The 26738-nt window shown below is 37.5% G+C and overlaps 1 protein-coding gene across 8 annotated transcripts in view; it reads right to left on the bottom strand.

The window, feature by feature from the left end:
- Positions 1-26738, bottom strand: part of Myh10 (myosin heavy chain 10) — a 135402-nt gene that overhangs the window by 107638 nt on the left and 1026 nt on the right. For 7 of the 8 annotated variants that reach the window (XM_048798052.1, XM_048798053.1, XM_048798055.1 and 4 more), the window contains 2 exons: positions 21263-21638; positions 6324-6480 (listed from right to left, as the gene is read on the bottom strand). In XM_048798052.1, the coding sequence (XP_048654009.1) occupies positions 6324-6480; positions 21263-21607 (502 nt within the window). In that variant the 5' untranslated portion in view covers positions 21608-21638. Of the gene's footprint in view, positions 1-6323; positions 6481-21262; positions 21639-26126; positions 26175-26738 lie in introns of those variants that run through there. The other variant, XM_048798054.1, reaches the window with a different exon arrangement.

Below are 26738 nucleotides of genomic sequence, written 5' to 3' on the forward strand. Positions count from 1 at the left end.
ATGAATTGTTTCTTAAAGTGACTTTTGCCACAACTAAATTTTTTTTTATTTATTTATTTTTGTTATTTTGTTGTGGTTAATTTCTAAAGAAGCTATTAGGTAAGTTTTGATTTCCTCTTTTATCAAAAAGCCATACAGATGAATGATTAATAGCAAAACCAGCAAGAACTCATTAAACACTCCCACAAAAACAAACTGACTTGGAAATCTTTTTATTGTTAATATTTTATTTATTATACTGTGGTCAAAGGAACTAAGACTTTTATTGGTGACCTACTATAGAATTTTTACCAAGTTTACAAATGGTGCTCCCTGCTTGACAGGCAGTAGTACTATACATACATTTTTCAATACAAACTTGCTAACTTGTGGTAAATTTAAATCACGTTTTATATTCTTTTTCCCCCCTACTTAATATGTCAAATTCTGAAAGAAATACATTACAACTCCCTCTATAAATTTGGTCACATTCTCCTTATATTTCTAATAGCTACTGGATTAAATATTTGATGCAGTGACAATGGTGTATAGATAAGTATCATCTGTCTCTTCTAGGCAACCACGTCATAGTATTTCTACCACCAACCTCTCTTCCTTTCTAAATCTCAACTGAAACCTTGCTGTCCCCTGAGAATACACAGCAACATTTTCACAAGCTGTTGCCACTAATCATACCTACCTACCCTACCTCCCTACCTACCTACCTACCCTACCTTCAGACACTGTTTTAAAAATATGGTTGTGAAAAGAAGGAGGAAAGAATTTCAGCTTTTAGGCATAGGCAACAACTTTCTGAATAGGACCCCTAAAGGTCAGAAAGTAATTCCAAGAGTTAATAAATGAGACAGCATCAAGTTAAAAAGCTTCTGCCCAGCAAAGAAAATGCTTAGGAATGTGAAGAAAGAACCTATAGAATGGGAGAAAATCTTTACTAGCTACTATTCTGAAAGAGAATTAAAATCTAGACAATATAAAAAACTCAAACTTTATACCAAAAAAATCAAATAACTAAATTAATAAAAGGGCACATGAATTTTCAAAAAAAAAAGGAATACAAATGGCCAACAAATACAGGAAAAAATGTTCAATGTCATTAGCAATTAGGGAAATGCGAATCAAAACTACACTGAGATTTCATCTCACACCAGTCTGAAGGGAAGTTATCAAGAATGTAAATAAAAATAGATGCTCAAGGGGATGTGAATAAAAAGGAACACTTTTATACTATTGGTGGGATTGTAAATTAGTACAACCATTATGGAAATCAGTATGGAGGCTCCTCAAAAAACTAGGCATGTTACCCTGAATTAAAGTTATCATACTACAGTGATACATGCATTCTCATGTTTATAGCAGTGCAATTCACAATAGCCAAACTATGGAATCAGCCAAGGTGTCCATCAATGGATGAAGGGATAAAGAAAATGTGATATATAATACACACACACACACACACACACACACATACAATGGAGTCACAAAGAAAAATGAAATTATGTCTTTTGCAGGAAAATGGATGGAACCAGAGAACATTACGTTAAGCTAAATAAGCAAACACAGACAATTAAGGATCATATTTTTCTCCCATTTACGAAAGTAGAGAGGAAAAAGGAAAAGGAAGGTGAGGGTGGATCTTCTAAAAATATCAGGGATATCAGTAGAGGAAAGGGACCAAGGGGTGGAAGGGAGGGAGGGGGGAAATGCTGGGGAGTGGCACTGTCCAAATTATATTGTTATATTGTGTGCATGTGTGAATATGCAACAATAAATTCCATCAATACATACAATTATAATGCACCAAAAAAAGATGTAGGGGGAAAAAAGAGAAAAGACTAGCAAATTTAATGCTGATGTTAGGAGTCCATAAAGAGAAAGGCAAATAGAATCATATTTCATAACAATGAGCACTGTGAGACTCCCAGGAAGGTTGGGAGAGATGTGATCAACATCAGAGGTGAAGGAATTGGTAAGATTGGCCTTGGATAGGCCTGTATTTGATGAGTTCTTGCTGGTTTTGCTATTAATTATTCATCTGCATGGCTTTTTGGTGAAAAAGGAAATCAAAACTTAAGTAACAGATACTTAAGAAATTAACCACAATGAAATAACACATAAAAAATTTAGTTGTAGCAAAAGTCACTTTAAGAGTGGCCTTGGATAGGAATGGACAGGAGCAGATGGTCTGTAAATATGGTTTGGAAAGCTGCAGCAGTTCCCCTCTGGTGGCTTCTAATTTCTCTGTGGAATGGAAAACAAGTCACTAGCTTGGTAGTGAGAAGCGTATGGGGACTCAGAGATCTCAAGTGTGCAGAGGTCTGAAATAGTCATTATGGGGAGTGGGACAATCGTCTCAGTAGGGAAGCAAGGTAGAACTGATGAGTCATATTAAGAGTGGAATCAGGGCTCATGGTCAGGAAATGATAGCAGTATGGATTTGGCTGACTGGGTGAATGTAACCCCAGAAGCAGCCGCAACCCCTGTATGCATTAAAAGGGACAAACATCTTGATTGGTCCTAGCATGAAAATTCTCTCAAACGGGAATAATAAAAGAACAGGACAAGGGGGATTAGGATATGGACACAAGATTGTTGAAATGGTAAGATATGAATCTAAACTAAATGAGGAAGAAAGTGAAAGGGGTATTGCTAAAATACAGGGAGAAAGTAGAACAACAAACTGATGGGAGATCCACATGGAGGCAAAGAATACATTTGGGGGACTTCTTCACTGGACCATACACATGGAAGGACATTATAATAGAATTTCTGAAACATATTTGAAAAATCAGATAAGGCCAAAAGATGGCAAAGTCTACAGCATTACCATAGAAATTGGTGCATAAGTGAGAAAAGAAGATCAAGGACCTAAAAATATCAAGAGATTGGATTAGTTATAAAAAACTAAGAAGCAACACAGGTATTCCGATGCCTGAGGCAGAGAAAAAATGATGTGTCAGGAGCCATCCTCATCAAGGAGAGGAGCCAAGAGGAAAGCTCTAGGTGATGAGGGCAGGTGGAAAGGTAGGGCAAAGGCAAACAGGTTTAGCAGGTACATGGTAGGTTCTCCCAGGGCATAGGATTTGAGTGATGGGGCAATGTTCACTGAGGATGCTCAAACTGCATCCTCAGAGAAAAGCCAAGTCTCAGCTAAAGGACAAAAGAAAAACACTCAAGGCTGGGGCTGGGGCTCAGTGGTAGTGCACTTGCCTGGCATGTGTGAGGCACTGGGTTCAATTCTCAGCACCACATATAAATAAATAAAATAAAGGTCTATTGACAATCAAAAAATAAATAAAAATAAAAATTTTAAAAAAAGGAAAAACATTCAATGAAATACACTGAACATATAGGTAAGTTTTTATATTTGAGACTGGGAGTACCCTGGCCCTTTTTCAAGCTGAAAACCTGAGTCTTTTTTTCAGCCCAAGTAAACTTTAAAAAAAAAAAAAATCACTGCTTTGACAGAATCTGAGAGTCTACATCTATACTCCATTACTCTTTCTCTCATAAATTCTATCAGTTTCTTTTTTTCTGCATCTAGCCTTCTGATTTGTTGCTTTTGTTTCCAAGTGGGCCCATTCTGTTGTTTCATGCTTTGACCAATTATGTTTTTTTGCAGTCAAGTTTATGTACAAGAACTCTGCTTCTGTTCATTCAACAAATACTTATTGAGCAACTACGATGCCCTGGGCACACTCTGCATTTTCTTGATACTGTATCCCTTAGAATCCAAACTTTGGAAAAAATTAAGCTCTTTTGTGTTTTATGTCCCCCAACACACATTAATAAAACATCGCTTTCAATATTTTTATACACTTGAAGATGTGGGATACATGCCCCAAATTTGTATATGATATGGGACTGGCAGGGATGATATATATTTGATAGAAGGAAACAGAATCTTGAAAAGATCTTGACAGGTTGAATAGGGAACTGAATCTAACAATCATTGAGAGGGCCATATGCCCTAAATTCTCCACATGGGTCCCTCTCAAGCAGTTGATCCTTTTCATAGATCCAGGGACAATGAATCATCCACTCACGTTGGTAAACAAGGATCTACTTGGTTGGCACTAGAGGCTCGTGTGAGCTCACACTGCAACCACAGTGCTCCTGTTGGACTCCCCTAGCAGGTGTCCCACCCTATTGTTGTTCAGCAGGCCACCCCTTCATGATAGAATGGAACACAAGGGGTTTTTGTTTTGTTTTCTTACTTTCTGTATCTATATTTTCCTTTTTTTTTTTTTTTTTTTGGTGGTACTGGGAATTGAGAGCCTCCTGCATGCTAGACAAGTCTTCTACCACTGAGCTACCACCTCAACCCTTTTTAAATTTTTTAAAATTTTGCGACAGGATCTTGCTAAGTCACCTAGGTTGGCCTTGAACTTTCAATACATCCACCTCAGCCTCTCGGGTAGCTGGTATTACAGACATGTGCCACCATGCTGGGCAAACTTTTAAATTTTTATATAATCAACTAATTCATTTTAACTGTCACATGAAAGTTTATTATTGTAGATAAAAGTGGGCTACTTGCTAGTTTTAAATCCTAGCTCACATTTTTGAATACCTAAATTTTCTTAGTCAAGTTATTTCTTTGTGCCTCAGCAAAATAGGGATAGTATTTTTATTTATTTGACATGGTTGTCACTGTATGTTCAGTAATACAAATAAATACACATAAATATACATGATATATATTACTATACATGGCTCATAATAATTTTCAATAAATGTTCATCCTTTCACTAATAATGATGATATTATAGTAATGATATGCCAGTAGGCCACATCTTACTTATTCTGCACATAAACAGCTGATGTAGCCACCCAGTAATGGGATATAACAATTTATCCCTACTAACTATTACCATACACTCAATTCCCCATTAACCTGACAAAGGATTTTTAAAAATCTATTCCTTTTCATCAAATATATTTATTATCCCCAGCAGTTTCATGTTGCCCACAAATTTCTTAGAGAGGCAACCCTTCCATCTTTAAGTATATTGATAAAAATGTTGAAAAGCACACACGCCCTGTGGTGTACATCCTGACAAACCTAGCCAGCCTCAGTCACTCACTGGTACCTCAAGAGCGACTGCGCAGCATGGAGCTGTGTGGGTAACACGAGAGGTCATGGAATGACACGACAAGTTCTGTGATCTGTTAACACTGTCCACTGTGTGTTCCCTTTTCTAATTAGCCCCCAAATAATGTGGCAAATATATTCATGTTGTTCTTTTTTAAAAATTTTTTTTGTAGTTGTAGATGGACAGCATGCCTTTATTTTATTTGTTGATCTTTTTGTGATGCTGAAGATCCAACCCAGTGCCTTACACGTGCTAGGCAAGCACTCTGCCACTGAGCCCCAGCCCCAGCCCCTCACATTATTCTTCTATGGTTCTCTTAACATTAGATTTTAGAGACTTTCCTGGAATGCATATGAAGCTCGGAGGTCTAGAATTTCTTCCCATTTAAAAAAAAAAATCAGAATGATGTGTGAGAGCCTGTCCTAGCCTTCTGGGAACTCCCTGTTCCATCAGACTTCAAAGAGGGCGGCTGGCAACCTCACTTGTGAGAATGTGTTTGTTTAGATGAGAGACCCAAGCTGACTCAGAAAGTGAAGGAGGGCACTTTCTCCAGTTTCTTCTCACCTATAAAGCATTCTGTTACATTCTGACTTTCCAAAAAACATCCTCCTATAAGCCATTGTATTTAAAGCCACAGACTCTTCAAATTTATATTTCCTCCTGCTCCAAAACGGAGCAATTGAAATCAACCAATTCAACCATTTTTGTTTTGTTTTTTTACTTTTATTGTCCCTTTTTACATTCATTTAAATCACATATAATACTTTGTGATTTAATAAAGCATCCACCAATAAAGCATCCACCTTTCCTATTGTTCATCCTATTGGCTTTATTTTATTTTCTACATGCTGGGGATGGAACCCAGGGCCTCCCACATAATAGGCAAGTGCTCTACCACCTGAGCAACACCCCCAGTTCCATCCTACTGGTTTTAAAATCTAATGTAACACAGCATTAATTACACTGGCTTGTGGTGAGGATCAAATGTATGTAAGAACTAAAGTTTTTTAATATTAAAATCTACATGAAGTATATTTTGAAACAACAAACAGCTTCCTACAGAAAATGTCCACTTTGTCTTCTAAAGAACTTGTAATTTTTCTACAACATTTTTAAAAAAATTTTTTAAAGAAAATTAAAACCTTTTGTAGACTAGATTGAGACGTGAAAAAAACACTAAATTATATTTAGGAAATTCTGGATATTTCTTACTCTAATATTTCCAATTACCTTGAAGCATACATCTGTAAGCAGATTCAGATATGGCATAGATGTGTGGCGGCATCTCATGACGTTTCTTCCCTCTGTACATTTCAATAATATTCTCAGAGTAAATTGGAAGGTTCTTGTAAGGATTTATGACTACACAGAAGAGTCCGGAATAAGTCTAGAACAAAAATAAAATACAGTTGTTAAAAAATAAATAGGAAGCAAAACAAAACATATGTTAGTCAGGGTCCAGTCAGGAGACAGAAACAATACAGTAATTTATTTTTTTGTGGTGCTGAAGTTTGAACCCAGGGCCTTGTGCATGTGAGGCAAGCACTCTACCAACTGAGCTATATCCCCAGCCCACAATATAGTAATTTAATTCTTGGAAGCATACAAGTTATGGAAAGCTTACCAACATTCTTTCAGATTCCACATTGCAACTAATCTTTGAGAAAATACAATTTGTCAAGTTTGGCTATAAAATCAAAGAAGAATATTCACAATTATCTGAAAAAGCTATTAGAGTACTCCTCTTTTTCCAAATTAAGTATCTGTGGAAGGCAGGATTTTCTTCAAAGGCTTCAACCAAAACAGCTCATTACACAAACTGAATGCAGAAGCAGATATGAAAATCCATCTGTCTTTTGTTAAGATATTAAGGAGATACACAAAAATGTAAGTTTTTGCTCTTCTGATTTTTTTTTTTGGAAAATGCAGTTTTTCCTGAAAAATTATTTAGGTTAACTCATGGGGGGGGGGGGATTTACTATTACTTTTAAATAAAATGATAAACATTTAAATTTTTGCTTTAATTCCTAACATGATAAATATCAATAAATATAAACCATAGAAACCAAAGCTCTTTGTGTCCTCCAAAATTTCAAAGAATTGCTGGTTTAGGGATACAAACATATCCTGAACATACAGTAGTCATTATTTAGAATGTACATGATGGAAACTTATGACTTATGGGTTTTTAAAATTTTTAGAGTGATCTTTGAGAATATTCTACAATAATTGACTCAGAACTATGGAAAAACAAGAACAGTGGGAACTGAGGCCAGATGCTTGCTCTGGCCCTCTGCAAGACTGAAGGCGTTTGGAAAGGACACTCAGATACATGAGAAACAGACCTTTTATTGAAGGTGATTTGGTTAGACCAAAACCTAACGGACAGGACACTACAAAAGGTGGGAGGACTGGGAGTGTTTGGCTGGCCAGTTTCCCCAGGGAACACTAAGGGGATTCTAACTAACAGCTGTGTTCATAAGGCTAAAACCTTTGGTAATTGCCACCAGAAAACCCTCTGGAGACCACTCTATTTTGAATGCTGCAGTTACTAATGCTAAAACAAGAGAAGGCGCGCCTGCCAAAAAATTCAAGTGACCAGAACCATCTCTCGGCTGTTTTCCTTGTATCTTTCCTTAACTCACCACTGCAGGCTGAGGTGGAATGCACTTCCCTTCTAGATTAGAGGCTTAAATGGGGACAAAAGGCAAAGGATGCCTGGTCTGAGGTCACTTATTTGCACTGTTGGCTAATGCCTTACATCTGAGCAGACAGATGGAAAATCCACCCCCTGCCCAGGCTCCTGCTTGTTTGTCTGAGGCCAGATTTATGACTTGCCCCTCCTTTGTTGGCCATTCACATCTTAAGACCCTTGGCCTTCTAGTACCCAGGTACACATCTCAGACAAACTTGGCTCGCTCCTCCCATACCACCATCTTGCACTTTCTCCCAGTGAAGTCTCTTGTGCTTCTGTGGCCCAGATGACAAAGAGGCAATAGAGATAATAAAAAGACAGACTTTCACAGCAATAGCATAGCTACTGCACAGTGGGGTGACTAAAAACAGCAATTGCGTACTAGATATCTCAAAATGTTAGAAAAAACGATTTTGAATGTTTTTGCCACAAATAAGTGATAAATGGTTGAAACAGGTATGATTAGCCTGATTACACAATGTATATATGTACTGAAATATCACATGGTACACCATTAATATGTACAATTTTTGTGTTTTGATGTCAACTAAAAATAAGTTTTATTTCAAAAATACTTTAAGAGTGAGAAAAGCAAGAGAAGTAACCTTAATATATTTTGGAGTTTAATTTATACATATAAATTATATATTTATAAATATTTATAAGTTTATATATATAAATTATACTAATAAGTCATAATGACACCTTAATAATTAATTTTATACAATTTCACTTTTTCATTAAAAAATTAAATTATAGTCTACCATGAAGCTAGATTCTACACTTCACTTTTATAACATATAAATAACTATAAACTGACAAAAAAATAAAAAAAGGTGTGGCACAGTGGCACATGATGATAATTCTAGGAACTCGGGTGGCTGAGACAGGAGGATCACAAATTAGAGGCCAGCCTAGACAACTTGGTGAGACATTGTCTGAAAATAAAAAATAAAAAGTACTGGAAATGTAGCTCAGTGGTAAAGTATCCCTGGGTTCAATCCCCAGTACCAAAATAAATAAGTTAAAAAATATTTTTAATCTAACAATCCAAAAAAAAAAAAAAAAAGCCTCTGAGAAAGTTAAAATGCACAAATTCAGTTTAACATTTCATAGCATGGACAGTGATGACATGTTTAATCAGAAATAATTCCAACATGTGTGTCTACCATGTGTTAGGAGGCCCTTTCCTGAAGACTAGGATTACAAAGATGATGAGTAAGTCTTACAAATATGAGTAAGTCATCAAAAAAGAAGAGATTAAATAATCACCAGTATCTTATACTTGCCAAGGAAGAGCAGGAACAAATGCTCAAGTGGAAATTTTATTAAAGTTCTTAAAGAGCTAACTTCCACCTACAAGGAAAATTAGCTCAAATATCAGGCTCTTGCATAAACTGATCCTGGAACTGATACTGTACCCCTCCTATCTTTCCCCAGGCACATGGTAAGAGAGTAATATGCTGTTAAAATAACTTCTCTGGAGATCTTTAAGTTTGAATTAAACTTCATTAAGTATTTGAACACACACATACACACAAGATACTAAGCACCTTTGAGACAAATAAACTCTAGGCATGAGGACAACGGATACCCACTAAACAAACAAGTCACAATATTAGGCAGTAAAATGGGAAAGAGAAAGATGAACAGGTTCTATAAATAGTGGAGAAAGCTCTGGGGCAGAACATACAGCACACCCCAAGCACTCAATGGTCATAACCACCCTGTTAGAAAATATAAAAGTGTGCACAAAATTCAGGCCCAGATGGTCTTTGATGTTCCTTTAAGACATTATTAGATCCAAAAAAGGGATAAGGAATTCCCATTAAAACAGTAAGAAGACTCCTACAGCGACAGGATAGAGCCAGGGCAGGGCAAGATGACTGGTCTAGCTGAAAACAGTCTATGTCATGGAATGAGAGAAGAGCCTAGAACGTCACACCAAACAATTGAGATTTTGTCCTCAAAGGTGATGAGGTAACAGAGGTTCAGGAAAGAAGAGTGACAGGAAGAAAGAGGCACTTGAGACCAAGAGTGAATCTGGAAGCCACATGCAAAATCGACTGAAGGAAGGAGCAAGAGGTGAGAAGTAGGTAGAAAGTGGAAACCGCCAGACAGACTTGGGACAGACCTGGCCTGAGTAGGGCCTGGATGAGAGAAAAGGCAATGCAAACTGGGGAGGGATGAGTCATGGAGAAGCTGGATGCAGACTTGACCTTGACCATTCATACTCAGAAAACCTCAACAGAAAAGCCATTTAAGGTCCAAGTCAAGGAATGTTCATCACAATGCTCATCACTGCAAGGTTTTTAAGCCTGAGAGACTGGAAAAGCTACTGAGTGAAGAGAAAGATAATGTGCTTTATAGGAAAAGATAATGAATCTCTTTTTTAACATACTGGGTTTGTAGTATGGCAGGTGACCTTAGTAGGACATTTACTGAGCAGCTGAAAGTATTGCTTGCTTTGCCAGAGACCTGGGAAAATCCTAAGGACTGCAGAGATCTGAGGGAGAAGTTTGTATAATAACACTATTGCACACTTTACCTAAGAGAGTCATACAAAAATATTTGCACATATAAAAGTTTGCAATTTCTCAAATACACAGTGCAGCTTTAGGACTCTACGCTTCTGCCTGGAACACCCACCCTCCTCTGTCGGCTACTACTAGGAAATGGTACTCATCCTTTAAGTACCAGGTCTCTGATTAAGAAAGCAGGGATACATAAAGGCATTTGTTTCATAGAAGCAAAGAATTCCAAGAACCATGAAATGGAAGCAGGTGCAGATGCCAATGTCAGGGAGCAGAGACAGAATAGTCTCCTTCTAAAACAGGGCACTGACCTGGGAACATCACATAACCCTACACCCCACTATAACTCTCACAAGAAATCATCCCACCGCCTGAAAGGAAAGCAAGGAAGGAAAGAATACATTCACCCATATCATCAGCAAACACTGCACCCGGATAAAATGCAAGTGAATCAGAAACACAATAACGACAATCAGACATTAAACAAAACCACATTAAAAAAGGGAAAAAATGATCATCCAGAGAATTTGAAGAAAGGACTTAGCTATGGAAATTATCTACAAAATAAGCCAAAAGAAAATTCTAGGAAATAGAATTATATCTGCAACAGAATACACTGTCACATATTGAAAGAGAAATACAAAGAAAATAAAGGTGACAAGAGCAAGAAAAGACTAAGGGAATGAAAATCAAATGGTGAGTGAGAGTAGACACCTTTTATTCTGGGAGAGCATCCTCTTTACAGAAAAAGAAAACAAAAGTAAAATAATAAAAGACAAAGAAGTTACAAAAGTAAAACCAATAAAAAAATAATACATAGAAGACAGTTGAATATGGATGGCAGAGGAAAGATACCAAAAAATGTTACTGCTCCTTTGGGGAAATTTTTTTTAATAATAATAAAATTTTTTAATAATAATAATAATAATAATAATAATAAATGCACTTGAAGAAAACTGTAGGCATGGGAGGGAGATATATAGTTAAAAAGCACTCACCAAGCTAATGAAGGCAGGTGGTATATTCTCACCATTTTTGCCCCTCAAGAAACAATGCTCATCACTGCTTAAATCCTTGGGTGACCGGCAGAAGAGGACCTTCTAAGGAACAGAACTAAGGGTGGCACAACCTAAATGGAGTCACTTCAGACTCACTGATCAATCTCAGCATCATAAAGTGAGAGACAACTTGACGTTAAGTGTCTCCTAATCTAAAACCGTTTAGGACTCTGGACCCAATGACCAGACTACAAGAAGCACCATGGGAATGTGACCCAAAATTCAGAATTAGGAAATTCTACAACACAACTGATTCTGTTTCTTCTAGTGAAAAAATAGGGAGGGGAAACATCAGATTAGAAGAGACACAACAATTATACCTTCTTTGCATTCTGAATTGAACGGACCAACTATTTATGAGACATTTATGATGTAAGGGAAATTTGAAAAGTTTGTGATGATACGGAATTGTCACTTGTTTTTCAGACAGATGATAGCTACAAATCCTAAAAACTGTTGCTGGGGAGCAAGAGGCTAAGCAGAGCTTTTAGCAGCACACAAATCTAAAACAAACATTTTGAAGAGTTTTGGCCCACCCAGGAGAATGGTAAACACGCCAAGCCTTGGGACACTGATGACTACCCCCTAAGAATTACGACTGTACCAGAAATCAGCCCTCACACAGTCTGAGGCACATCTAGAAAGGATGTCATTCCCTGATTAAACTGTATGACCTGGTTCCCTCACCTACACTGCCAACCCAAAGCAAAACTCCAAGATAAGCTTGATCAGAGCCCTACATTCTCCTCCCAATTTCTTATTCACATTAACCAGGCAGACAATGCAACAAACTATGACTAAAATCTAATATAACATCTGGATCCCTTGTGAGTGTATTTTTATTGACTTCTATTATTATCTGGAATGTTAATATGTCCAAGTAATTAAAAGACATGGTAGAGAATTCTGGTAGAGAACTGGAAACTAAAGAAAACACTAAAATTGAAAAAAGCAGGAACTAAAATAAAGAATCCAATGGATGCCTTTAATGGCTAATTATATACAGCTACAGAAAGAATTACACACCTGAGATTGAGTCAAAAGAAATAGACATTATAAAATAAGGAAAACAAGCATAAAAATGTAGAGGAACACTAGAGCTACAGGGGACACAGGGAAAAGGTCTGACAAGCAAATGCCCTGTTTAGAAATGAAGAAATTCACATCTAAGTAACTTGTGGAGCCTGGAGCCAAGGAAGACATCCTTATTGTTTTGAAATGAATGATAATAAAAATACAACATAATAAAATTCAGAATAGAGCCAAAGCAGTACTTACAATGAAATTTATAACTTTTAAAGCACATGCTGGAAAAGAACTAGCTGAAAAAAATTAATGATCTAAATTTTTGTCTTTAAGAATTTGGAGAAGGAACAACAAATCAGACCCAAAGAAAGTAGAAAGAAAATGTGTGAAAATTAAATAGGTAGGTTAAGTAGATAGGTAAATGGGAAGACTGAATTGAAAGGACCAACAAAATGAAAAGTTCAATAAAGTTAGAAGGCTGCTATTTGAAAAGATGGATATAACTGAAAATCCTCTGGTAAGACTCATAGTAAGAAAAGGAGAACAAATTACCAGTATCAAGAATGAAAGATAATATCACCACAAATCTACCAAAAATAAGGGGGTATTATGAACTTATGCCAATACATTTGAAAATTTAAGTGAAATACAAATTCCTAGAAAAATATAATTTTCAAAACTGACACTTGAAATTAAAAGTCTGAAAAGTTCTACATCTAGTAGAGAAAAACTTCTCTATAAAGAAACTCTATTATTGCTCAGAAAAGAAATAACATCAATCCTACCCAAACTCTTGCAGAAAACAAAGATGAAACATTCCACAATTCATTTTATAAAAATGAACAAATCTTGATGTAAAATACGAAGAGGATATTACAATAAAGGAAAAATTTTAAGCTATTCTGATGAATGTAGATGCAAAAATCCCAAACAAAATATTAGCTTGGAGAGAGACAGAGAGAGAAAGACAGAGAGATAGATAGATAGATAGAGAGAGAGAGAGAGAGAGAATACTTGGTTCTTATATAAGGTTAGATTAATAGTGGGGGGAGGGGGGAGCCAAAAAGCAAAATGCAAGAAAAATCATACTAAAATAGATAATGGGAAAAATTTTGATAATTTAATACCCAGTCTGGATTTTTTTTAAATCATCCATTCAGAATAAAAACTAGGAATAGAAGGAAACTTTACTTAATCTGATAAAGAATATTTTTTAAAATATTAAAACTACAACAAACATCATTCTTTTTTTTTGAGAGAGAGAGAGGAGAGAGAGAGAGAGAGAGAGAGAGAGAGAATTTTTTTTAATATTTATTTTTTAGTATTTGGTGGACACAACATCTTTGTTTGTATGTGGTGCTGAGGATCGAACCCAGGCTGCACGCATGCCAGGCAAGCGCGCTACCGCTTGAGCCACATCTCCAGCCCCACAAACATCATTCTTAATAGTGAAATGTTGAAACCTTCCCTTGAAATCAGGAATAATACAAGGATGCCTTCTATTACCACTTTTATTCAAAAAGTTTTGAGCTGAAGGTCCTAGACGGTGCAATAAAGCAAAAAAAAGTATACAAGAATTGGAAAAGAAAAAAATAAAACCATCATTATTGCAGATAATGTGAGTATATTCCTAGAAAATCCACAAGAATCTTCAGCTAAACTGTTATAACCAATGGTTTAATCTAATAAGGTCACTAAATAAAAGCCAATATGCAAAAACTTAATTGTAAAAAAAACCCCACATTTTCTAGAAAATGTTAAAAATTAGGTACATACCCTATGTATCACAAAAGCAAAATTTAAAACATCATTCAAACAGTGAAAAAAAATCAAATGCCTCAAAACAAATCTAACAAAAGATTGACTCTACTACGAAAACTATAAACCAATACTGAGAAAAATTGAGAACTAAGTAAATGGGTAAACCTAGTCATTAAAAATTAAATGTTGTAAAGATCTAATTTCTTCCCCAAATTGATATACAGAATCAATAAAATCCCAAACTACATTTCAACAGGGTTGTGTGTGTTTATAAAAAACTGTAAAGAGATATTAAAATCATAATGAAACAATTTAATCCTTAAGAACAAGTATGAGAGGACTTACTATGTTGAATAGCAAGGCTAATTATGAAGCTATAATACTTAAAAGACAATGTGAATTAGCTCAAAGACAGGAACACAGACCCATGAAACACAATAGGAAGTTGATATCATGAACACCTGACTTATGACAAAGGTGGCATTTCAGAGCACTGGAGAAAGGAGTATTTTCGGTAAATGGAACTGGATCAACTGGATGGCCATTTGGGGGACAGTGGGAGAATCTTGTCCCTGCCTCATAATGTACAAAAAAAAAAAAAAAAAAAAAATTCAATTCCAGATGCAACTGATGCTGATCCCATGAAAAGTACCAAATTTCCTTCTCCTCTGTCATCAGACTGAGTTTAGCGAATTGGAGACATCAGCAAGAGACTGTGCGTGGAGGAGGTCAGATTATTCATTACGCAGGCTCTCTCTCTCTGCCAATTTCCATGGCCATCTGCATCCCTCTAAGGAAGGCCACAGTTCCATCAGGTAGCCCTCATCATCAAGTTGAGGTAAGAGCTCTTTCCTACTATTCTTTTAAAGATCCAGAGGTATCAAAGAGGCAAGGGATGTACATGGCAAGTGTAGAGCACTTGCCTCACATGTGTGAGGCCCTGGGTTCAATCCCCAGCACAGCAAAAGCAAACCAACAACAAACGATATATCAAGGGCTCTTGGCTATCAACTAGCACCAGAGTACTGTACTAGTCCTCATTTGTTTTTTAAACTCTACCAGCATTTGTACATCTTCAGCTTACTAAGTGCCTAGTCTAAGTCTTCTGTTTCCTTCTGGGATCTGAGTAGATCGAGCATTACCTAGAAAAGCTGAAGATTCAAATTGCAGATATGTATATCCTATCACCCAGGAACTCCACTCCTGGTTATACACCATAATAATGTGTGCCGGGTACACATACAAGCCCATTTATCGAAGCAATGCTTATACTAGTACCTAACCAGGAAAATAAACAAATAATCACAAAGAATTGAGTAGAGCCAGGCGATGGCCACACCTGTAATCCAGCCATGCAGAAGGCTGCGCTAGAAGGATTGTAAGTTCAATATCAGCCTCAGCAATTTAGTGAAGTCCTAAGTAACTGAGGAAGACCCTGTCTCAAAAATAAATATCATGAACACCTGGTTTATGACAAAGATGGCACTTCAGAGCACTGGAGAAAGGAGTATTTTCAGTAAATGGAACTGGGTCAACTGGATAGCCATTTGGGGGACAGTGGGAGAATCTTGTCCCTGCCTCATAATGTACAAAATAAAAAGGGCTGGGGATATGGCTTAGCACCCCTAGGTTCAATCCCCAGTATGGGTGTGTGTGTGTGTGTGTGTGTGTGTGTGTAGGAGTTGGGAGGCAGAACTGAATAGGGGCTGGGAATGTGGCTCAGTGGTAGAGCACTTGCCTAATATGCAGAGACCTTGGGTTCAATCCTTCAGTATCAAAAAAAAAAAAAAAAATTTCTTTGAGCACACAAATATACTGAATCAAAAATCTTACCATTGCACACCTTATTCCAACAAAAATAAATGAACAACTCAAACTTTTATTTCAAAGCCTTTTACGTTCTTATAAATTATTAAGGATCCCCCAAAGACTTTTGATTTAATACATTACATAAAAGAGATATACATACTGAGTATTCTAAATGTGTATTTATTCATTTTAAAACAACAATAAACATATGATAGGTTAACATAAATAACATTTCTTACAAAAAGTAACTCTTTGCTCTCTTTAAAACAAAAGCAAGAAAAGTGGCACTACTTTATATTTTTATATTTTATTGTCTGGCTTAATAGAAAACAACTGGATTTTTGTATCTATTTTTGCTTTAATCTACTGTGATATGTTATTTTAGTTATTTCTTCATATTGCATATGAAGAAAATCTGACACACATTTGTTGGAAAAGAGAAATAGTTTAATAGCCTTTTCAGATAATTCTAATATTCTCTGAAACTACCAAAACTAAACTAGTGACAATTTCTTAAAGATTAGATGCAATGTAGCTTCTGCAACCCTATCAGTGAATTTATACTATGTTTCATCAAAATCCATTGGTTAATCCTACATGATGAATTAATCTTTTACCCACCCACGATTCTGTAACATCATGTATACCTCATTTGGAAAACATTGGCTAACTGAATTATCCAAGTCTTCCAGACGATATTTCACTATATGACAAACAAAAAGAAAACAAAATCATTTTCATTATCATCACATCAAAAAGCTTTTTAGGTATTGAAAAGCTGTCAAGTTCATGATGTTAGATTCAAGTTTCCTATAATTCTAATTTTCACATAAAAACTCAAATTTTACCATTGACAAATACAGTTGTTTCCTTTGAAGTGACAGGCTCACTTTGTTTTTTGGTTTTGGGGGTTTTTTTGTGGGGTGTGGGAGTGGGGGGTTTAGGCACAAGGAACTGAACCCAGGGGCACTCAACCACTGAGCCATATCTCCAACCCTATTTTTTTTTTTTTTTTGTATTTTATTTAGAGACAGGGTCTCACTGAGTTGCTTAGCATCTCAGTTTTGCTGAGGCTGGTTTTGAATTCTCAATCCTCCTGCCTCAGCCTCCAGAGCCACAGGGATTACAGGCATGCGCCACCACCCAGCTCACGTTGTTTATTTTCAAGAAAATATCTGCCAAATACCTCTATGCAAGGAACTAGTTCATCAATCGGTCAGTCTATCAAATAGAAATGGTGTTCTATGAAAAAAAGTAGCAAGTTTAGCTTGCAACTCAAAGAACCACACATGTGGTTCTTTCCTTCAAGGCACAAGTCCATATGCAGCAGAAGTGCTTGTGTATATTCACCATTTCCTTACACAGACACTAAGAGGATGCCTGCTCAAGGGCTGCTATTTAATAAAAATCAATATTTTTTTCCTGTGTTAAAGGACATTCTTGAGTGAAACTGTGTTTTTTTGATTTTTGTTTTTTTTTTTAACTGCCAATAAAGTGCAGTGAACAATAAGATGATTACGAGGACAGCTTGGGGGCACTGCCTTTATTCATAAGGTGTCAGAGCTTTATTCATCTAGCTTGGGGACCACCAGTACAAATATCCATAATGAAAAGGGCAAATAACATCTTCATATTATTATGAAAATAGTTTTGACCTCTCAGATGCCCTGAAAAGGTTTTAGGAAAACCCTAGGGAGTCCCCAGACCATACTTTGAAAGTTATTGAATTACAACAAGGCAAACAATATGGATGAATCTTAGAAATGCAATGCTAAGAAAATAAAAACAAGAAAAACCCACAAAAGACTACATACTATGATATCCATATACACTAAAGTTTGAAAAAAGGCAAAAATACACTATATTGTTTAGAGATATATAATTAGTTAATAAAACACTGGGAGATTTTAACACTCTTCTCTCAGTAGATATAGACTGATAGGTGAAGCAGACAAAAATTAGGGTGGCTATACAAGGTTAAACAGCTAAAAAGCTTAATCTATGTGGGACCCTACACCAACAATAACAGAATACACATCCTTTGCAAACTCATGGAACACTCACAAAAACTGACAATATACTATACAAAGCAAGTCTCAACAACAAAAAAAGGCATTCTTTGTGGGGAAATTACTTTTAAAAATCAATAGTAAAAATATAACTAAAACACTTGGAAATGCTAAAAGTACATTTTTAAATGGTCCATAGGTTGAAGAAGAAATCATAATAGAAATTAGAAAATACTTAGGTAGTAAAAATACTACACAGCAAACCTTGAGAGTTGAAACAGTATTAAAGAAGTTTATAGGTTTAAACTGTTTTATTAGGAAGGAGAATAAAAATTAATGAGCTGAGAATTTGGAGGTCAGGGAGAACAATCCACATAAAATATAAGGAGAGAACATATCTAAACCACTTATCAACCTAACTTGTTTGAAGCTATGTGATATCACCTTTATAGAAATATGTCCAAAAAATGTTCCTGTGCAAGTAATTGTAGTGTCTGCATCATGGCACCTCAACCTGTCCATTCAACTGACCAGTTAATTGCAAAGCCCAAAACAAATGCATTGCCATCAGCAGTGGCGACTCTCCTGGCCCCTCTCTTCATGAGACTAGTCAAAGTCAAGTGCTCCCACTACCGGGAACCTTTTTGCACCCATCTGATTGGAGACATGATCCTCCCAAACCCCACCTCTGCTGGGACTGTCCTACTTTGAGAAAAACTCAAGAATTCTCTTGCACAGCCCAAGGAGGCCATGCTTTGAAAAGAAATTCACAAATTCAGTCAAGCTGAACTGAGGGGTGGGCGGGATAAAAAAAAAAAATTAAACCAACTCAATAAAGTACTGCTTTCCAGATCTCCGAATTATCATAAGGAGTGGTACAAACAAAGCACACCATCTTTTATTTCATTCTCTTGTGTTTCATGATCACAATCTCTTCCTTTTTCCATCTATCTCCCTCTCTCTCCATGTGCAGCTACCTACGATGCCCAGTGTGAGGAATCAGGTGAAGACTGGCAGAAAACAGCCCAGCTCCCTTCCACACTGTGCTCCTCCACTACTCGGGTGGGGCATCACCTTTCCAGCCCTGCATAAGCCATGGCACACAGGACTGCATCTCAAACTGATCCTGCTCCTAAATCTCATGTTCATATTATCAACTGACCACAATCTCTTAAATTTTCAAGTCCTCTCACTCCCCGACTCCCAACAACCCTGTCTTCCAAACTCCAGCCCTTGATCATCAGCCCCCTCCTACCCAGACTTCCATTCCTCCAGAGCTTGATGCCAAAGACAATCAGAAGAGTTACCTCTCTGTGTGCTGGCAATGGAGACACAAGTTCCCCTGCCTGGAGCAAAATCACACAGCCAGACAAAAATGTGATCTCCTTCTACACTGATATTCAGTCTCAGCTTGATTCTCATTGTTGTTCTCCAGTTGTTTTCTTATCCTTGGCCTTCCCTCATTTCCAAGATTTTCCCACTCTCCTCAAACCACTTTTCCAGCCCTGCTGCCTCTTCCTCTCTTTATTTTGCATCCTACCTCGTAAGGGAAATAAATAAATAAATAAGGAAGCCAGTCTGGCTTGATGGAAACCCTCCCACAAAGGTCATGAGCCAGCTATTCTTTGCCCCTGACTGGCTCCCTCTATTGGTCAGACTGGAGACTTGTCAAACAGCCCTTCATGACCTGCTGTGGGAAGCCATTCTCCTCCTGACCCTATCCTATGTTTCAGTTCTTCACAGAATATATCTTGTTCATAGCTCTACCCAAGAACCTACAATATATTAGGCACTTAAAATATTCCTTAAATACGCCAAATTCTATGGGAACACTAGTTCTGATTAAGTGAAGTTTTGAATTACTCATGAGCATCAGTAGTATGCTCCTTGCCTAAAATCCAACTGACCTTTTCCAATTTCAGATCATTACTCATTTCTTCTCTCTACTTCTCTTCATTCTAAATCCAATCCATACCACCTTCTGCAAATCACTGCCACATCTGTCTACCATTCCCTCAGGCCTATTTTGTCATTCTAGATTCTTTTCAGGATCTGGCTTCATTTTTCCTCTCTTCTTTATCCCTTATTATTTTTCAATAATTTCTACAGTCAGGGACATGGTGCTATACTTTAGATCTTGAATGTCTCCCAAGGGCCCATGTATTGGAGGCTTGGTCCCCAGCCCATGATGCTACTGGGAGGCAGTGAAGTCTTTAGGATGGGGGGAGGGGCTAGCAGAAGGAAGTTATGTCATTGGTGGTGGCTCTTGAAGGAGATATTGAGACCTTGTCCCCTCTTCTCTTTCTCTCTTTGATTCCCCCATGTCATGAGGTGAATAGGCCTCTTCCACCTCATACTCCCAACATGATATACTATGACAACATAAGCCCAAAGCTGGGGCCAAATGATCACGGGTTGAAACTTTTGAAACTGTGAGCCCAAATAAATGCTTCCTCTTTTTAAATTGACTTAGCTCAGGTATTTTGTCACAGTGATAGAAATCTGACTAACACACATAGTCAATGACCGTAATAGACATGTCAACTGTTAACCACAGGACAACCACAAGACAATCCCAGGCTCAATCTCACCCTAGATGATTTCCTCTTAAAAACCTCAACACTGGGGGGCTAGGGATATAGCTTAGTTGGTAGAGTGTTTGCCTTGCATGCACAGGGTCTTGGGTTCAATCCCCAGTACCACCAAAAAAAAACTCAGCATTGGGCTGGAGTTGTGGCTCAGTGGTAGAATGCTTGTGAACCTCTGGGTTCGATCCTCAGCACCACATATAAATAAATAAAACAAAAGATCCATTAATAACTTAAAAAAAAAAAAACACCTCAACATTCATCTTTCCTACTTCCCAGTACCCAAATGAAGCTATTCTTGCTTTTCACTAAAATCTGTAAACTTGCTGTCCCTTCACACTAATCCTCCTGGACAGACACTTGATTTTCCACTCTTCTGTTGAATGCACTCTCTTTACCTGGTCTTTCTGCCACATGCTCTCTCTTATCATACTGTGCTTCAGAGCACCACCGTAAAAGTCTTCAAACAACATTTTATCATACCTAATTGTAGATTGGATTACTTAAATTTAGCATGTTAAGTTTAAAGGAAAGCAAGACTTGAACAAGAAGGAGACAATCTTTTTATATTTAATACGATAGTAATGCTAAACAGAGCATTCCTCATTTTCCTTTGATTATGACAGGATGGGTAGTTCACATTAATCCCCAGTCACCACTTCCCTTGATTATTTGGAAGAAATACTCACGTAGATAAGTCCTGAATAGTAGCGGTCCTTCAGATTATGTAAAACAGAAGCTTCATTCAAGCATGTCAATTCCGCCATATCCTCCACCTTGGAAAACTTCGGTGGGTTCATCTTCTGGATGTCATCTTTGTTGACCATTGCCTTTTTCCCATTCTCTGCCAACTCCACCATAACTTCATCTCCCCGTTCTTCTTTGATACTAGCTGCCTCAAATCCATGGCGTTCAGATGGAATCCACACTAGCTTCTTAGCTGTCCAATCAGCTTGAGTGGCAGGGTTGTAGATGACAGCCCTGTCCACAAAGAGATACCTCTCTGGATCCTCCAGTCCAGTTCTCTGTGCCATTGTAAACAGAAGGATCCAAGAGCAATTGCCCCTAAGAGAAGAAGAGAAGGGCAAAATTAGATGTTTACAAAAATGTAATATAATTTACAAATTTTTTTTTTTTAAACAAAACTTTAAGTAAACGTGAACCATAAACTCTGAGTTCAGGAGCTGGGGGATTCCTCTTCACAGCCATACTAACTGTGTTTCCAAGGTAAATTTCAGAGGTGACCACTAATTATGCCTCTGGTTGTCTGACGACCACTCAAGATCTGCCCTCAGTTACCAAGGGCTGAAAAGCAGGCAAAAGAAAAAAGCAAAGTTCCAGGATGACCTTTTTTTCTCCAACTCCTCTTTCACCCTCACCACAAATTAAACAGGGAGTTAAGTTGGGAAAGGAGAAAAAAGAAAAAGAAAACAAATGCATAATAAAAGGTCCTTGGAGTGGTACTGGAATTAGTGGGACCACAAGGATATAGCTACAAAAACACAGGATGATGCTAGAGAGAAGCAATCAGACACAGCATGCCTCCCAGTCCATCTTCAAGCAACTCAAAGCTCTTCTTTAGAAATAACCCAGATCAATCCCCCTATAGCTTTCCTATTGGCCCCATGTGTCTTAGTGTGATTAAATGGAGCCAAAGAAGAGAAGTGAAACTTCTGGCTTCTCTCAATGGCCTTTCAAATATGTGGTGGTGACAGCTATCCAGATCTCCACTCCCATCCTGCAGCTGCTCCCACTTCTCCATGTTGGCATTAGCATTGCATCATTCATCAAGACTCCTGCTAGCAGGGTGTAGGTGCGTAATCTAGTGGGGATGCTGAGGCAGGAGGATCTCAAGTTCAAGGCCAGACTGGGTAGCTTAGCAAGACCCTGCCTCAAAATAAAAATAAAAAGGGTAGGGGATGCAGCTCAGTGGTAGAATATCCCTGGATTCCTCAGGACCACAAAAAAGCGGTGGGGGCAGGGAAAAGACTCCTTCCCTGATCTCTTATCTCTAGACAGACTCCAATGTGTCCGTGTCTTCCCTTTATGGAGTGTGTCCCAGAAGCAAACATAACATTCCAGATACAATCTGATCAATGCAGAAGAAAGAAAGAATCGTTCACAACTTCAGCCACACCAAGGAAAGGACTGGTTCTGTGACTTTGCCAATTAATATAGCTCGAGACCTAACCAATTGGTTTCTTTAGCACCTATGGAGATCTGGCTGATAAGAAGCTACCAGGAGAACTCCACACACATTATATTGCTATTGCTATATATTTTCCTCTATTTGTGCAATTGACTTTTTGGATCAAATGACAGCATTTTAAGTCGTTATCATTAGCCTTTCTGACGTCACTTGCTATTCCTGCCCGACAGCATCTTTTTAGAATCTGATACCATCCTGAACATTTTTTGCCATTACTCCACAAATTCCAGGTTATTACAAACTTCACAGGTACGATTTCCATGATTTCATCTAAATCAAACACAGTATCAACTCACAAATCCCCTCAATTTTCCCCCCACCTTGCCCTCCAGAAATGTTGGGGGCTCTTTGCAGGCAAGAGGATCAATACAAAGCATCCTTTACAGGTTGCAAGGAAAATCATAAGGTTGTCCAGAGTTGCTAAAAAGTTCTTAACATTAACTCCATAGATGAATTTCAAGTTCTGTGATATCACAGAAATTCGGGTAAAAACATGATATACACTTAGGGTGTACACAGTCTTAAGAACATCCATAACTTTCTTTAGATTCTCAAAGGATTGCTATATCCATAAGAATGAATCACTGACAATGGGTATAGGTACTAGTCATTTAACCCCTAATGATAATTTATTATTATTTATTAATTAGCTATGATTCTTCAAAAATTTGTTACAATGTAATGCATTATAAATGCACATGCCCTATTGTTAATGAGTCTCAAACTTTGGAATGCATCAACAGCATCAAGAAGTCTTTTTAACACACACAGATTAAGGCTCGGATGTGGCTCAATGATAGTGCATTTGCCTAGCATACAAGAGGACCTGGGTGGTTCAATCTCCAGTATCCCAACACACACACACACACACACACACACACACACACACACACTTTCTCTCTCTCTCCCTCTCTCTCTCTGTCTCTCTCTTACTCTCTTCTCTTCCTTTCTCTGTTGGGTCCCCAGAGTTTTTGATTCAGTAGATATGAGGTAAAGTCCAAGAATCTGCATTCAGAAGATGCTGATGCTGCCTGTCATGGGAGGGACACACTTGATAACCACTGCTCTAGTTTTCTGGCTGCCATAGTGAGTCACTGTTACTATCAGGTAGACCAGGGTAGAAAGGCAGGTTAAAAACCAATGTTCTAAAGCTGGGCACAGTGATGCATGCCTATAATTCCAATGGTTCCAGAGGCTGAGACAGGAGGATCTAGAGTTCAAAGCCAGCCTCAGCAGCAGCGAGATGTTAAGCAACTCAGTGACACCCTGTCTCTAAATAAACCACAAAATAGGGCTGGGGATGTGGCTCAGTGGCGGAGTGCCCCTGAGATCAATCTCTTGTACCACAAACAAACAACAACAAAAAAAACCCCAATGTTCTAGACTCATTCATAACATGATTTAGAGAATGTGCTAATATTTTAAAGGTTATAGACATGGATAAAACAAAAATCACAAAACAAAGTGAACCCTTCCCTAAATATTACAAAACATCTGATTCATGTTAAGATTTCTACAAATAAAATTGCTTACATGTTGTATAACTAAATTTATATTTGCCTTCCTAGGCATCCACATGTCACGTGGGGAGAGGACAGCACAAAAAATATTCATGGGTACATGTACATCATGAAGAATGGTTTCAAAAGCCCATTAATGCTGGGGGCAGGAGTACATCTGCAATCCCAGCAACTCGGGAGGCTGAGGCAAAACAATCACTGTGTTTGAGATCAGCCAACAATTTAACAAGACGCTATCTCAAAATATAAAAAAGGACTGGGGATGTAGCTCAGTGATGAACTGAACCCCTGCTGTAAAAGAAAAAAAACACAAAAAAACATTACTCCCATTACCCCTAGGGACTGGACTCATATGACTATTAACAAATCATTCCAACTTAAACACTGCATACTGGTAAAAAGGAAGGCATGGGGATCATCCTAGATGAATTTGAAGACAAGTAATAGAACACAACACTCTACCTTTTGGAAGCACAGAATCTATTAAAAGAAAACATATCCAACTACAACAAAGTATGATAATAAGTTATTCATTATTCTTGTTCATTATTAACTGTATATTCTATATGGCACTTAGGAAACCATCTTGCTGACAGTAAGCACGCACACATTGCTTTGATTTACCTTGGGTATATAATTACATGCTTAAATTGTAGGTAGCTATAAATTAGAATAACTTTACAGGTCATTTCTAGAACAGGTCATTTCTAGGGCAGGTCTAGAAAAATGAATTAGATTAAGTTATCTTATCAAATTGGGACAGTTAAAACTTATCAGTACTTTTTCTAGGTATAAAAATGCTTATAATTTAATATAGGAAAAAAAAATCGATCCCCAAAAGTTCACAAACATGTAAAGTTACATATACACATCTTTTTTTTTTTTTTTAGTGGAATAAATGTTCTTTGAGTTTTTTACTGCACAGTAGGATTACAAATTACTTTGCTTTTTTTTTTTCCCCCCCAGCTTTTTCTACAACTGAACACTGTGGGGATGGTCACCTGTTCCTTGCTGAATCCTAAGCTCTGAGCCTAGCCCCTAGTACACAATAGGGTCTCTATACGTATTGATCAACCTTCCATGAAAGGCCCCCACCCTCACAGTGAGCTTCAACTTCTCCACAATCACAAACCTACTATTCCTTCCATCCTGACCCAAATGCCACCCTTTCAGAAGTTCTTTTCAGGTCAATCTGGCAATTTAATCCTCTCCTTCTCCTAACATTTTGTACTGTTCTTCTGGCAAGTGTCCTTGTCCTGCCTTGCATTGCACCAAAGGGCCTAGCAGGTAGTAGGTCCTCATATTGTTGTTTAACTGCAGAGTTCATGAGACCACTGAAGATATTTTGTTCGGTTTAACTTTTCACTTGTGATTGCCAAATATGTCATGTTTTTTCACTCCACTGTACATCTGGTACCGAATCTGAATAATACTGGTATTTAACAATGTACCACCCCCAGTCTTGTTGAAAGCGTCATGCCACAGTTTTGTTTTTTTATTTGTAGATAGACACAATACCTTTATTTTATTTTTATGTGGTACTGAGGATTGAACCCAGTGCCTCACACATGCTAGGCAAGCGCTCAACCACTGAGCTACAATCCCAGCCCCCATACCACAATTTTTAAAATAGTTTATTCCACATATATCCTAAATTATATATCCCTTATTATGTCCAGGCACTATTCTAAGTACTTTACATATATCAACTGTTAATCTTCACAACAGTGCTTTGGGGTAGGGGCCATTAAAATCTCCATTTCACAGACGAGGAATGTGAGGTACAGAGAAAGCCAATAACTGGTGCAAGGTCACACAGCTTACAAGTAACAGGGTTGGGATGAAGTCCAGAGTCCAGGTCCAGCATTCAGGCTACAGTGACGGAAGGTAAGAGGGAGGAAATTGTGAAGGGCATGTAGTATTTTTTTGATACCAGTCTATCAAAAAAAAAAAAAAAATTCCTACCAATTATGACTTGAAAACTACAGGCTTAGTCAGTGAACCGACTAGCACAATCTGACCAAGGTTTCATATTTTATAGGAAAAAAAATGCCCATATTTAGGGGGAAAAGGAATAAATAGGCACCTTTTCAGCAAACATGAAGATAATCTGGAGGTTTATCTTAGAGTCATTTGAACTAACTGCTTAATTATAACTAAGTCATTTATCTGTGAATTAATTAAATAATACCGTACATATTATCAGGGAACAACAGAACCATAGTTCCCATCACCAAAACTGGTTTTAGACACATATACACCCCTGGGACTCCATCCACCCAAGCCATATTTTACTTTAAAGAAATGCCACCCAACTAACTTCTCAACTGCCCCCCAGCATCCCTTCTATAATAGAAAATAATTCAGAGGAAAACAATTCAATTTTATGAATAGCTTGCATAGGGAAAAGCAAAAAAAAAAAAAAAAAAAAAAAAA

Source organism: Marmota marmota, unplaced genomic scaffold (assembly GCF_001458135.2).
Source record: "Marmota marmota marmota unplaced genomic scaffold, marMar, whole genome shotgun sequence".
Lineage (NCBI taxonomy): Eukaryota > Metazoa > Chordata > Mammalia > Rodentia > Sciuridae > Marmota > Marmota marmota.